Raw genomic sequence first — 14,570 nt, 5'->3', positions numbered from 1 at the left:
GGGTGCAGCGTGGGTGCCCCAGCGTGCAGTGCAAGTGCCTGGGGTGCAGCGTGGGTGCAGCATGGGTGCCCCAGCGTGCAGTGCAGATGCCTGACGTGCAGCATGGGTGCCCCAGCGTGCAGTGCAAGTGCCTGGGGTGCAGCGTGGGTGCAGCGTGGGTGCCCCAGTGTGCAGTGCAGGTGCCTGGGGTGCAGCGTGGTTGCAGCGTGGGTGCCCCAGCGTGCAGTGCAAGTGCCTGGGGTGCAGTGTGGGTGCAGCGTGGGTGCCCCAGCGTGCAGTGCAAGTGCCTGGGGTGCAGTGTGGGTGCCTGGGGTGCAGTGTGGGTGGAGCCTGGGGTGCAGCGTGGGTGCCCCAGTGTGGAGTGCAAGTGCCTGGGGTGCAGTGTGGGTGCAGCGTGGTTGCAGCGTGGGTGCCCAGCGTGCAGTGCAGGTGCCTGGGGTGCAGCGTGGGTGCAGCGTGGGTGCCCCAGGGTGCAGTGCAAGTGCCTGGGGTGCAGCGTGGGTGCAGCGTGGGTGCCCCAGCCTCCAGTGCAAGTGCCTGGGGTTCAGTGTGGGTGCAGCCTGGGGTGCAGCGTGGGTGCCCCAGCCTCCAGTGCAAGTGCCTGGGGTGCAGCGTGGGTGCAGCCTGGGGTGCCCCAGCGTGGAGTGCAAGTGCCTGGGGTGCAGCGTGGGTGCAGCGTGGGTGCCCCAGGGTGCAGTGCAAGTGCCTGGGGTGCAGTGTGGGTGCAGCCTGGGGTGCAGCGTGGGTGCCCCAGTGTGGAGTGCAAGTGCCTGGGGTGCAGTGTGGGTGCAGCGTGGTTGCAGCGTGGGTGCCCAGCGTGCAGTGCAGGTGCCTGGGGTGCAGCGTGGGTGCAGCGTGGGTGCCCCAGGGTGCAGTGCAAGTGCCTGGGGTGCAGCGTGGGTGCAGCGTGGGTGCCCCAGCCTCCAGTGCAAGTGCCTGGGGTTCAGTGTGGGTGCAGCCTGGGGTGCAGCGTGGGTGCCCCAGCCTCCAGTGCAAGTGCCTGGGGTGCAGCGTGGGTGCAGCCTGGGGTGCCCCAGCGTGGAGTGCAAGTGCCTGGGGTGCAGCGTGGGTGCAGCGTGGGTGCCCCAGGGTGCAGTGCAAGTGCCTGGGGTGCAGTGTGGGTGCAGCCTGGGGTGCAGCGTGGGTGCCCCAGTGTGGAGTGCAAGTGCCTGGGGTGCAGTGTGGGTGCAGCGTGGTTGCAGCGTGGGTGCCCAGCGTGCAGTGCAGGTGCCTGGGGTGCAGTGTGGGTGCAGCGTGGGTGCCCCAGGGTGCAGTGCAGGTGCCTGGGGTGCAGCCTGGGTTGCAGCGTGGGTGCCCCAGCGTGGAGTGCAAGTGCCTAGGGTGCAGCGTGGGTGCAGCGTGGGTGCCCCAGGGTGCAGTGCAAGTGCCTGGGGTGCAGCGTGGGTGCAGCGTGGGTGCCCCAGCCTCCAGTGCAAGTGCCTGGGGTTCAGTGTGGGTGCAGCCTGGGGTGCAGCGTGGGTGCCCCAGCCTCCAGTGCAAGTGCCTGGGGTGCAGCGTGGGTGCAGCCTGGGGTGCCCCAGCGTGGAGTGCAAGTGCCTGGGGTGCAGCGTGGGTGCAGCGTGGGTGCCCCAGGGTGCAGTGCAAGTGCCTGGGGTGCAGTGTGGGTGCAGCCTAGCGTGTAGCATTGGTGCCCCAGGGTGCAGTGCAAGTGCCTGGGGTGCAGTGTGGGTGCAGCGTGGGTGCCCCAGTGTGCAGTGCAAGTGCCTGGGGTGCAGTGTGGGTGCAGCGTGGGTGCCCCAGCGTGCAGCGTGGGTGCCCCAGCGTGCAGTGCAGGTGCCTGGGGTGCAGTGTGGGTGCCCCAGCATGGAGTGCAGGTGCCTGGGGTGCAGTGTGGGTGCAGCGTGGGGTGCCTGGGGTGCAGCGTGGGTGCCCCAGCGTGCAGTGCAGGTGCCTGGGGTGCAGTGTGGGTGCAGCGTGGGGTGCCTGGGGTGCAGCGTGGGTGCCCCAGCGTGCAGTGCAGGTGCCTGGGGTGCAGTGTGGGTGCAGCGTGGGGTGCCTGGCGTGCAGCGTGGGTGCCCCAGGGTGCAATGCAGGTGCCTGGGGGTGCAGTGGGGGTGCAGGGTGGGTGCAGCAGGGTCCAGCGTGGGTGCCTGGGGTGCAGCGGCGGATGCCCAGGAGCACCCATGGTGCTGGCGGGCACTGGCAGGTCGACGCCGGAGCTGCGGAAGGAGCGCTCACGGGATGCTGCACGGTGCCGGCGCAGCCGGGAGACGGAGGTCTTCTACCAGCTGGCGCACACCCTGCCCTTCGCCCGTGGCGTCAGCGCCCACCTTGACAAGGCCTCCATCATGCGCCTCACCATCAGCTACCTGCGCGTCCACCGCCTCCTTGCCGCTGGTGAGCCCCTCCCGGCACCCCCGTGGAACCTCCTGGGACCTCCTGGGACCCCCAAACAGCCAGGGGACCTCCTGGGGTCCCTGGGCAACCATGGGACCTCCTGGGGCCTCCAGGGACCCCTGGGCAACCATGGGACCTCTTCAGACCTCCAGGGACCTCCAGACACTCATGGGACCTCCTGGGGTCTCCTGGGACCCCTGCACACCCATGAGACCCCCTGGGACCCCCCAGAGAACCATGGGACCTCCTGGGACCCCCCAAACACCCAGGGGACGTGCTGGGACCCCCGCCACCCAGCGGACCTCATGGGACGGACCCCTGGGGAGCCGTGGGACCTCCTGGGACCCCTAAACACCCATGGGACCTCCTGGGATCTCTGGGGAACCATGGGACTTCCTGGGACCCATAGGCCCCTGCAAGCACCCAGGGGATTCCCTGAGCAGCCCCAGCACCCATAGGACCCCCCAAGCACCCCAGACTGCCTGGCCTCCCCCAGTGCCCCCCTCCAATCACCCCAGCCCCCTCAGCACCCTGGGGACCCCCAAGCACCCACAGACCTCCCATGCACCCCACCACCCCCCCAGCACCTTGGGGACCCCCTGAGCTCCCCCAGCCCCCTCTCCAAGCACCCCCAGGCCCCCCAAGCACCCCCAGTCCCCCAGCACCCTGGGAACCCCCAAGCACCCACAGACCCCCATGCACCCCAGCCGCCCCCAAGCACCCCAGAACCCCTGAGCATCCACAGGACCCCTGAGCACCCTGGGGACCCCTGAACTCCCCCAGGTCCCCCCTCCCAAGCACCCCAGACCCCCTGAGCACCCTGGGGACCCCTGAGCTCCCCCAGGTCCCCCCTCCCAAGCACCCCAGACCCCCTGAGCACCCTGGGGACCCTCTGAACTCCCCCAGGTCCCCCCTCCCAAGCACCCCAGACCCCCTGAGCACCCTGGGGACCCCTGAGCTCCCCCAGGTCCCCCCTCCCAAGCACCCCAGACCCCCTGAGCACCCTGGGGACCCCTGAGCTCCCCCAGGTCCCCCCTCCCAAGCACCCCAGACCCCCTGAGCACCCTGGGGACCCCTGAGCTCCCCCAGGTCCCCCCTCCCAAGCACCCCAGACCCCCTGAGCACCCTGGGGACCCCTGAGCTCCCCCAGGTCCCCCCTCCCAAGCACCCCAGACCCCCTGAGCACCCTGGGGACCCTCTGAACTCCCCCAGGTCCCCCCTCCCAAGCACCCCAGACCCCCTGAGCACCCTGGGGACCCCTGAGCTCCCCCAGGTCCCCCCTCCCAAGCACCCCAGACCCCCTGAGCACCCTGGGGACCCCTGAGCTCCCCCAGGTCCCCCCTCCCAAGCACCCCAGACCCCCTGAGCACCCTGGGGATCCCTGAGCTCCCCCAGCCCCCTCCCCCCAAGCACCCCCAGCACCCCAGCCTCCCCCAGCACCCTGAGGCCCCCCCGCCCCGGTGACGTGCCCATCCCTCAGGCGCCTGGGCGGCAGCAGCGGAGGAGGTGGATGGGTGCTACCTGAAGGCGCTGAGCGGCTTCGTGATGGTGCTGAGTGAGGCGGGGGACATGATCTTCCTCTCTGAGAACGTCAACCGGCTCCTGGGGCTCAGCCAGGTTTGGGGGGGGGGCACCCCACAACTCTGCCTGCGAGAGGTCCCGGGGCACCCATGGTGGGGGCGACGGGCAGCTGCTTGTGTAAGGCAGGCCAAGGTGCTTGTGCCAGGGTGCTCGTGCAAAGGTGTTCGTGTGAGGCCCCTGTGAGTGTGTGTGCAAGGGTGCCCGTGCAAGGGTGCCCATGTGAGGGTGTTCGTGTGAGGCCCCTGTGAGTGTGTGTGCAAGGGTGCCCGTGCAAGGGTGTTCCTGCAAGGGTGCCCGTGTGAGGGTGCTCGTGTGAGGTCCCTGTGAGTGTGTGTGCAAGGGTGCCCATGCAAGGGTGTTCCTGCAAGGGTGCTCATGTGAGGGTGCTCGTGTGAGGCCCCTGTGAGTGTGTGTGCAAGGGTGCCCGTGCAAGGGTGCCCATGCAAGGGTGCTTGTGCAAGGGTGCCCATGTGAGGGTGTTCGTGTGAGGCCCCTGTGAGTGTGTGTGCAAGGGTGCCCATGTGAGGGTGCTCGTGTGAGGTCCCTGTGAGTGTGTGTGCAAGGGTGCCCGTGCAAGGGTGCTTGTGCAAGGGTGCCCGTGTGAGGGTGCTCGTGTGAGGCCCCATGCAAGGGTGCTCACATGAGAGTGCTCGTGCAAGGGTGCTTGTGCAAGGGTGCTCCTGTGAGGCGTGCGACACACACCCCCCCCCCCCCGTGTCCCCCCGGCAGCTGGAGCTGATTGGCCACAGCGTCTTCGACTTCGTGCACCCTTGTGACCACGAGGAGCTGCAGGACGTGCTCAGCCCCCGGCAGGGTGAGACCCCCGGGACCCCCCACATATCCCTGACCCCCCCCCCCCCGCACCCAGGGACTCTCCTGGGACCCCTCCAAATACCCCTGGAACACCTCCTCAGCACCCCTGGGACCCCCCCAGACACCTCTGGAACCCCCTAGCAAGCCCTGGGTCTTCCCTGGGACCCCCCAAACACCTCTGGAACCCCTCTAGTGCCCCGGCAGCACCCCTGGGACCCCCCCCAAACACCCCTGTCCCCCCTCAAGCATCCCTGGGTCTCCCCTGAGACCCCCCAAATGCCCCTGGGACCCCCCTCAGCACGCTCCAGTGCTCCCCCAACACCCCATGGACTCTCCCAAACACCCCTGTCCCCCCCCATCCCTGGATCTCCCCTGGCATCCTCCCAAAGCCCCCGTGGGCCCCCCAGCCCCCCCCGCCAGCCTCCCCTCAGCCCCCCCTGACCCCGGCCCCCCCCCAGCGGTGCCGCGGCGGCGGGGGGAGCGCTCGGGGCGCAGCTTCTCCCTGCGGATGAAGAGCACCCTGACGGGGCGCGGGCGCTGCCTCAACCTCAAGGCAGCCTCCTGGAAGGTGGGGGGGATGTGGGGACATGGCGGGGCATGGGGGGACACGGGGACAGGGGGGCGGGGGGGACGTGGGGGGATATGGGGACATGGGGGATGTGGGGGGACATGGGGAAATGGGGACATGGGGGGACGGGGGGGACAGGGGGACATGGGATGTGGGGTGGAATAGGGGGATGTGGGGGGACATGAGGATGCGAAGGGTTATGCCGCCGTGATGGAGGGACATGGGGACAAGGAGGCTTGAGGGGTACGGGGGGAGTAGGGGGGACTTGAGGGGGGCAGGGGGACATGGGGACAAGGAGGCTTGAGGGGTACGGGGGGAGTAGGGGGGACTTGAGGGGGGCAGGGGGACATGGGGACAAGGAGGCTTGAGGGGTACATGGGGGAGTAGGGGGGACTTGAGGGGGGCAGGGGGACATGGGGACAAGGAGACTTGGGGGGTACATGGGGGAGTAGGGGGGACTTGAGGGGGGCAGGGGGACAAGGAGGCTTGGGGGGCAGTGAGGACACGGGGGTGACAAGGGGACATTGAGGCACGGGGGGACACGGGGGAGCAGAGGGGGCATGGGGGGGCAGAGGGGGGACGGGGCAATGGGGGGGACAGAGCGATATGTGGGGACACAGCGACGGGGGGGGACGTGGGGGGCCCAGGGGGGACATGGGGGACACAGCACCATGGGGGAGTGCCGGGGGGGTCCGCAGGGGTTCAGGGGGGGCCCCGGCCCCCCCCTCACGGCGGCCCCCCAGGTGCTGCACTGCGCAGGGCACATGCGGTCGTACGCGGGGGCCGGGGGGGGCGACCCCCCCCTGCGCTGCCTGGTGCTGATCTGCGAGGCCATCCCCCACCCGGGGGCCATCGAGACCCCCCTGGGCTCCGGCACCGTCCTCAGCCGCCACTCCATGGACATGAAGTTCACCTACTGCGACGACAGGTGGGGGTCCCCCCCGCTGGACCCCCCAGAACACCCACCCCCTGAACCCAGCACCCTCCAGACCCCAGCACCCCAAAACCCACCCACCCCTGAACCCAGCACCCTGCAGACCCCAGCACCCCAAAACTCACCCACCCCTGAACCCAGCACCCTCCAGACCCCAGCACCCCAAAACCCACCCACCCCCCGAATGCAGCACCCTTCAGACCCCAGCACCCCAAAACCCACCCACCCCGAACCCAGCACCCTCCAGACCCCAGCACCCCAAAACCCACCCACCCCCCGAATGCAGCACCCTCCAGACCCCAGCACCCCAAAACCCACCCACCCCCCGAACCCAGCACCCCAACCCCCATGCAGACCCCCAGCCCCCCAGCCCCCTGGCACCCCAAACCATCCCACCCCCCTGGTCCCTTGTTTCCCTCCCAGCACCCCGACTCCCCCCCCCAGACCACCAGCACCCTAAACGCCCCCCCAAGACCCCCTGGCCCTCCCGTGGACCCCAGCACTCCAACCCCCCCCCCCCCAGCACCCTGACCCCCCCCCCCAGTCTGCGGCACCTCGAAACACCCCGGACCCCTGGCATCCATCCTGCCCAGACCCTCACCCCTCAGCACCCTGAAACCCCCAGACACCCCCCCCAGCACCCCAACCCCCCAGCACCCCAAACCCATTAGACCTCCCCCCCCCCCAGCACCCCCCCCAGCACCCCCAAGAGCCCCCCCAGGTCCCCATAGAGCCCCCCCCAGACCCTCTTGGGGCCCCCCTCCCCCCCATAAGTGCCCCCCAGGCCCCCTTAGGGGGACGGGGCGGGGGGAGCCCCTCGGCGGGCCTGGGGCGCCGGCTGAGTCGGGGTGCGCAGGATCGGGGAGGTGGCGGGGTACGCCCCCGAGGAGCTGCTCGGCTGCTCCCTCTACGAGTACGTCCATGCCCTCGACTCCGACACCCTCAGCAGGAGCGTGCACACCCGTGAGTGCCCCCCGCGCCCCCCGCACCCCCTGGCACCCGGCACCCCGACATCCCCCTGGGGCACCGCGGGCACCCTCATATCCCCCCTGGGGCACCGCGGGCACCCCCGACATCCCCCTGGGGCACCCCTGGGCACCCCAACATCCCCCTGGGGCACCCCGGGCACCCCAACATCCCCCTGGGGCACCGCAGGCACCCTCATATCCCCCCGGGGCACCGCGGGGACACCAACATCCCCCTGGGGCACCCCGGGCACCCCGACATCCCCCTGGGGCACCGCGGGGACCCCAACATCCCCCTGGGGCACCCCGGGCACCCCGACATCCCCCTGGGGCACCCCTGGGCACCCCAACATCCCCCTGGGGCACCGCGGGCACCCTCATATCCCCCCTGGGGCACCGCGGGGACCCCAACATCCCCCTGGGGCACCCCGGGCACCCCGACATCCCCCTGGGGCACCGCGGGGACCCCGACATCCCCACTGTCACCCCGGGCACCCCCACATCCCCCTGGGGCACCGCGGGCACCCCGACATCCCCTGCGGGCACCCCTGGGCACCCCGACATCCCCCTGGGGCACCGCGGGCACCCTCATATCCCCCTGGGGCACCGCGGGGACCCCAACATCCCCCTGGGGCACCCCAGGCACCCCGACATCCCCCTGGGGAACCCCGGGCACCCCGACATCCCCACTGTCACCCGGGCACCCCCACATCCCCCTGGGGCACCGCGGGCACCCTGACATCCCCTGCGGGCACCCCTGGGCACCCCGACATCCCCCTGGGGCACCGCGGGCACCCTCATATCCCCCCTGGGGCACCGCGGGGACCCCAACATCCCCCTGGGGCACCCCGGGCACCCCGACATCCCCCTGGGGAACCCCGGGCACCCTGACATCCCCACTGTCACCCGGGCACCCCCACATCCCCCTGGGGCACCGCGGGCACCCTCATATCCCCCCTGGGGCACCGCGGGCACCCTGACATCCCCCTGGGGCACCCCGGGCACCCTCATATCCCCCTGGGTCACCGCGGGGACCCCAACATCCCCCTGGGGCACCCCGGGCACCCCCACATCCCCCTGGGGCACCGCGGGCACCCCAACATCCCCCTGGGGAACCCCGGGCACCCCAACATCCCCACTGTCACCCGGGCACCCCCACATCCCCCTGGGGCACCGCAGACACCCCGACATCCCCCTGGGGCACCCCTGGGCACCCTGACATCCCCTGCGGGCACCCCTGGGCACCCCGACATCCCCCTGGGGCACCGCGGGCACCCTCATATCCCCCCTGGGGCACCGCGGGGACCCCAACATCCCCCTGGGGCACCCTGGGCACCCCGACATCCCCCTGGGGAACCCCGGGCACCCCGACATCCCCACTGTCACCCGGGCACCCCCACATCCCCCTGGGGCACCGCGGGCACCCTGACATCCCCTGCGGGCACCCCTGGGCACCCCGACATCCCCCTGGGGCACCGCGGGCACCCTCATATCCCCCCTGGGGCACCGCGGGGACCCCAACATCCCCCTGGGGCACCCTGGGCACCCCGACATCCCCCTGGGGAACCCCGGGCACCCCGACATCCCCACTGTCACCCGGGCACCCCGACATCCCCCTGGGGCACCCCGGGCACCCTGACATCCCCTGCGGGCACCCCTGGGCACCCCGACATCCCCCTGGGGCACCGCGGGCACCCTCATATCCCCCCTGGGGCACCGCGGGGACCCCAACATCCCCCTGGGGCACCCTGGGCACCCCGACATCCCCCTGGGGAACCCCGGGCACCCCGACATCCCCACTGTCACCCCGGGCACCCCCACATCCCCCTGGGGCACCGCGGGTACCCTCATATCCCCCCTGGGGCACCGCGGGCACCCTGACATCCCCCTGGGGCACCCCGGGCACCCTCATATCCCCCTGGGGCACCATGGGCACCCCAACATCCCCACTGTCACCCGGGCACCCCAACATCCCCCTGGGGCACCGCGGGCACCCCGACATCCCCTGGGGCACCCCTGGGCTCCCCGACATCGCCCCTGGCACCCGGGCACCCCAACATCCCCCTGGGGCACCGCGGGCACCCCAACATCCCCCCTGGGCACCTCAGTATCCCCTCTGAGCACCCCCGGGCACCCCCACATCCCCCTGGGGCACCCCTGGGCACCCTGACATCCCCCCTGGGGCACCACGGGCACCCCAACATCCCCCTGGGGCACCCCAACATCCCCCCTGGCACCCCTGAGCACCCCAATATCCCCCTGGGGCACCCCGGGCACCCTGAGATCCCCTCTGGGCGCCCCAACATCCCCCTGGCACCCCTGAGCACCCCAAAATCCCCCTGGGGCACTCCGGGCACCCTGACACCCCCCCGGGGCACCCCTGGGGACCCTCATATCCCCCCTGGGGCACCCCTGGGGACCCCAACATCTGCCCTGGGCACCTCAATATCCCCTCTGAGCACCCCTGGGCACCCCCATATTCCCCCTATCTCCCCCTGGGGCACCCCTGGGCACCCCAACATCCCCCCTGGGGCACCTCAATATTCCCTCTGGGTACCCCTGGGCACCCCAACATCCTCCCTGGCACCCCTGTGCACCCTATGGGCCCCCATGGGCACCCTAATTTCCCCCTGGGGACCCTCATATCCCCCCTGGGCACCTCAATATCCCCTCTGAGCACCCCTGGGCAGCCCCGGGCACCCCCGTATTCCCTCTATCTCCCCCTGGGGCACCCCTGGGCACCCCAGCATCCCCCTGGGCACCTCAATATCCCCTCTGAGCACCCCTGGGCACCCCAACATCCCCCTGGGACACCCCGACATCCCCTCTGGTACCCCTGAGCACCCTATTATCCCCCTGGGGCACCCCTGGGCACCGCAACATCCCCCTGGGCACCTCAGTATCTCCTCTGGGCACCCCTGAGCACCCCCGTATTCCCCCTGTCTCCCCCTGGGGCACCCCTGGAAACCCCAACATCCCCCCTGGGGCACCCCAACATTCCCTCTGGTACCCCTGAGCACCCTACTATCCCCCTGGGTCACCCCGAGCACCCCAACATCCTCCCTGGCACCCCTGAACACCCCAATATCCCCCTGGGGCACCCCCGGGCACCCTAATTTCCCCCTGGGGCACCCCTGGGGACCCTCATATCCCCCCTGGGCACCTCAATATCCCCTCTGGGCACCCCTGGGCACCCCAACATCCCCCCTGGGGCACCCCAACATTCCCTCTGGTACCCCTGAGCACCCTACTATCCCCCTGGGGCACCCCGAGCACCCCAACATCCCCCCTGGCACCCCTGAACACCCCAATATCCCCCTGGGGCACCCCTGGGGGACCCTCACATCTGCCCTGGGCACCTCAATATCCCCTCTGAGCACCCCTGGGCACCCCCGTATTCCCCCTATCTCCCCCTGGGGCACGCCCCTGGGTGCTCCAACATCCCCCCTGGGGCACCCCAACATTCCCTCTGGTACCCCTGAGCACCCTACTATCCCCCTGGGGCACCCCTGGGCACCCCAACATCCCCCTGGGCACCTCAGTATCTCCTCTGGGCACCCCTGAGCACCCCAATCTCCCCCTGGGGCACCCCTGGGCACCCCAACACCACCCTCCCCCGGGCCCCCCGACCCCTCCCGGGTCACCCGTGGGGTGGTGGCCCCCGCAGTGCTGAGCAAGGGACAGGCGGTGACGAGCCAGTACCGGTTCCTGGCCAAGCGCGGGGGGTTCCTGTGGGCGCAGACCCAGGCCACCGTCATCGCCAACAGCCGCAGCGCCCAGCCCGAGGGGATCGTCTGCCTCCACTTCGTCCTCAGGTTGGGGGGGCACGGGGGGGACACGGGGGGACACGGGGGGCTGGGGCCTCTGCCCAGCGGTGGGTGCCTGTGGGGCGTTGGTGCCACATAAGTGATGCCCTGGGGGGGGCAGCACCCCAAAACTCAGACCCTGAACCCAGTTAACCAGGGGGGTTGGCACCCCATGCCCAGTGCTTGCGGGAGGCAGCACCCCGAATCTCAGACCCCATACCCAGTGCCGGGGGGGGGGGGCAGCACCCCAAATCCCATACCCCATACCCAGTGGGGGTGTGCACCCCATAAATGGTGCTTGGGGAGGGGGGTCAGCACCCCAGATTTCTTACCCCATACCCAGTGGGGGTGTGCACCCCATAAATGGTGCTTGGGGAGGGGGTCAGCACCCCAGATTTCTTACCCCATACCCAGTGGGGGTGTGCACCCCATAAATGGTGCTTGGGGAGGGGGTCAGCACCCCAAATCCCATACCCCATACCCAGTGGGGATGTGCACCCCATAAATGGTGACTGGGGGGGGCAGCACCCCGAAACTCAGACCCTGAACCTGGTGACCAGGGGGGTTGGCACCCCATAGTGGGTGCCTGGGGGGGGCACAGCACCCCAAATCTCATACCCCATGCCCACTGGGGGTGTGCAGCCCATAAAAGGTGCGGGGGGGGGGGGTCAGCACCCCCAATCTCATGCCCCATACCCAGTGCCTGGGGGGGGTCAGCACCCCAAACCCGGTACCCTCGGCCCATTGAGGGGGGGTGTTGGTGCCCCGTGGGGTGTCGGTCCCCCGGCCCCATCCCATGGGGGGCTGACGGGCCCCCCACAGCCGCGTGGAGCAGCGGGGGGTGGTGCTGTCGCTGGAGCAGACCCAACGCCGGGGTGAGGGGCGCCGCTTGCCCCCCCCCGCCCCCGGCCCCGACACCCCCGATGCCATCCTCAACCTCAGCCTCGGTGGGCACCAGTTGCGGCAACTGGGGACACTGGCGGGGGGGCACTGGGAGGTGATGGGGGTACTGGGAGCGCTGGGAGAGGATCGTGGGGGCACTGGGGCTTGGTGCATGGGGGGCTGGGGGGGGCTGGGATCTTGGGGGGCTGGGGTGGAATCCCTGGGGCTCTGGGGGGTCCCTGGAGGCTCGGGGGGGGGGGGGGGGGGTCTGAGGGTGCCCAGCCCTGTGTGATGGTGTGGGCAGGGATGGGGGGGCTGTGGGTGCTGGGGGGTCCCTAGGGGCCCTGGGGGGGGGCCCCAACCCCATGTGATGGTGCAGGCGGGGGGGGGGGGGCTGTGGGTGCTGGGGGGTCCCTAGGGGTCCTGGGGGGATCCCCAACCCCATGTGACGGTGTGGACAGGGGTGGGGGGGCTATGGGTGCTGGGGCATCCCTAGGGGTCCTGGGGGGGATTCTGGGGGTCCCCAGCCCTGCGTGATGGTGTAGGCAGGGGTGGGGGGGCTGTGGGTGCTGGGGGGTCCCTGAGGATCCTGGGGGGAGGGTCTGGGGGTCCCCAGCCCCATGTGATACTGTGGGGGGGCTGTGGGTGCTGGGGAGCCCTGGGGACTCTGGGGGGGTTCTGGGGGTCCCCCACCCCATGTGACGGTGCGGGCAGGGGTGGGGGGCCCGCGGGTGCTGGCTTTCGTGCGCCCGGCCCATGTCCCTGAGGCGGTGCTGCAGCGGGACCCCCGGCGCTTCTGCTCCCCCGAACTCGCCCGTCTCCTCGCCCCCATCTTTGATCCCCCCCCGGCGCCCCCCCGGCGCCACCCCCGCAGCCCCTCCCCGGTGAGTCCGGCCTCGGGGTTTTGGGGGCGGGGGGGGTCCCAGCCAGGCTATGGGAGTCTAGGGGGGGGTCCCTGGGGAAATGGGGGTTCCCTGGGGGAACATGGGGGGTCCTGAGGGTCCTTCCCAAGCTATGGGGGGGGGCAGAGGGGGGGTCCTTGGGAAGGCTGGGGGGGTCTCTGGGGGGTCCTTGAGGGCTGGGGGTGTCGCTGGGGGGTCCTGGCCAGGTTGGGGGGGATCCTGAAAGAATATGGGGGGCCAGTTTGGGGACTGGGGGGGTGGATTGGGGGTCCTGGTCAGGCTGGGGGCGGGGGGCAGGTATGTGGTCCTGTGCCCCCCCAGCCCCCCGGGGACGAGCTGCTGTTCGAGGTGCAGAAGCTCTTCGCGGGGAGCCCGGGGCCCGGCACGACCCTGCAGGTATGGGGGGGCTGGGTGGAACCCCCACATCCCCCGGGTGGGACCCTGTCCCCGTCCCCCTCTCCCACTGTCCCCTCTGCCACCCCAGCCGGACCTGGCCATGCTGGGGGGTGACCCTGTCCCTCCTGCCCCCCCCCGCCAAGATGTAGTCATGCTGGGGGGGTGACCCTGTCCCCCTGTCCCGTCCCCCCCCCGGACCTGGCCATGCTGGGGGGGTGACCCTGTCCCCCTGTGTCCCCCCCCGCCCCCCCAGGCGTCCCCCCCGGACCTGGCCACGCTGGGGGGTGACCCTGTCCCCCGTGCCCCCCCCGTCCCCCCAGGCGTCCCCCCTGGACCTGGCCATGCTGGGGGGTGACCCTGCCCCCCTGTGTCCCCCCCGCCCCCCCAGGCGTCCCCCCCGGACCTGGCCATGCTGGGGGGTGACCCTGTCCCCCTGTGTCCCCCCCCGCCCCCCCAGGCGTCCCCCCTGGACCTGGCCATGCTGGGGGGGTGACCCTGTCCCCTCTGTGTCCCCCCCGGACCTGGCCATGCTGGGGGGGTGACCCTGTCCCCCTGTGTCCCCCCCGCCCCCCCAGGCGTCCCCCCTGGACCTGGCCATGCTGGGGGGGTGACCCTGTCCCCCTGTGCCCCCCCCGCCCCCCCAGGCGTCCCCCCCGGACCTGGCCATGCTGGGGGGTGACCCTGTCCCCCCTGTGCCCCCCCCGCCCCCCCAGGCGTCCCCCCCGGACCTGGCCATGCTGGGGGGTGACCCTGTCCCCCTGTGTCCCCCCCCGCCCCCCCAGGCGTCCCCCCCGGACCTGGCCATGCTGGGGGGTTGACCCTGTCCCCTGTGTGTCCCCCCCGGACCTGGCCATGCTGGGGGGGTGACCCTGTCCCCCTGTGCCCCCCCCGCCCCCCCAGGCGTCCCCCCGGACCTGGCCATGCTGGGGGGGTGACCCTGTCCCCCTGTGTCCCCCCCCGCCCCCCCAGGCGTCCCCCCTGGACCTGGCCATGCTGGGGGGGTGACCCTGTCCCCCTGTGTCCCCCCCGCCCCCCCAGGCGTCCCCCCTGGACCTGGCCATGCTGGGGGGTGACCCTGTCCCCCTGTGTCCCCCCCGCCCCCCCAGGCGTCCCCCCTGGACCTGGCCATGCTGGCCCCCTACATCCCCATGGACGGCGACTTCCAGCTGGGCGGGGCCGAGGCGCCGCGGGGGCGTGGCCCCCGCCCTCCCGGCCCCGCCCCCTCGGCCGCGGCCCCGCCCCCGCGCCCCCGGGCCCGCAGCTTCCCCGGCCGCGGCTCCGCCCCCTCCCGCCCCGGCCCCGCCCTCCCGCGCTGGGGCAGCGACCCCGCCCTCGGCCACGCCCTGACGCCCCGCCCCGGCAGGA

At 71.7% G+C, this 14,570-nt stretch overlaps 1 protein-coding gene across 1 annotated transcript; it reads left to right on the top strand.

The window, feature by feature from the left end:
- The first annotated feature begins 2,144 nt into the window (after window positions 1-2,144).
- On the top strand, window positions 2,145-13,698 carry HIF3A (hypoxia inducible factor 3 subunit alpha). Its single transcript, XM_075725390.1, has 11 exons — window positions 2,145-2,358; window positions 3,839-3,975; window positions 4,669-4,753; window positions 5,211-5,320; window positions 6,064-6,248; window positions 7,111-7,217; window positions 10,887-11,034; window positions 11,848-11,972; window positions 12,622-12,791; window positions 13,131-13,205; window positions 13,594-13,698. The coding sequence occupies exons 1-11, from the start codon at window positions 2,145-2,147 to the stop codon at window positions 13,696-13,698; spliced, it is 1,461 nt and encodes a 486-aa protein (XP_075581505.1).
- Window positions 13,699-14,570: the final 872 nt, after the last annotated feature.

This window comes from Pelecanus crispus, chromosome 30 (assembly GCF_030463565.1).
Source record: "Pelecanus crispus isolate bPelCri1 chromosome 30, bPelCri1.pri, whole genome shotgun sequence".
Classification (NCBI taxonomy): domain Eukaryota; kingdom Metazoa; phylum Chordata; class Aves; order Pelecaniformes; family Pelecanidae; genus Pelecanus; species Pelecanus crispus.
The sequence above is the reverse complement of the archived record's forward strand: the minus strand, read 5'-3'. Positions and strand labels throughout refer to the sequence as shown.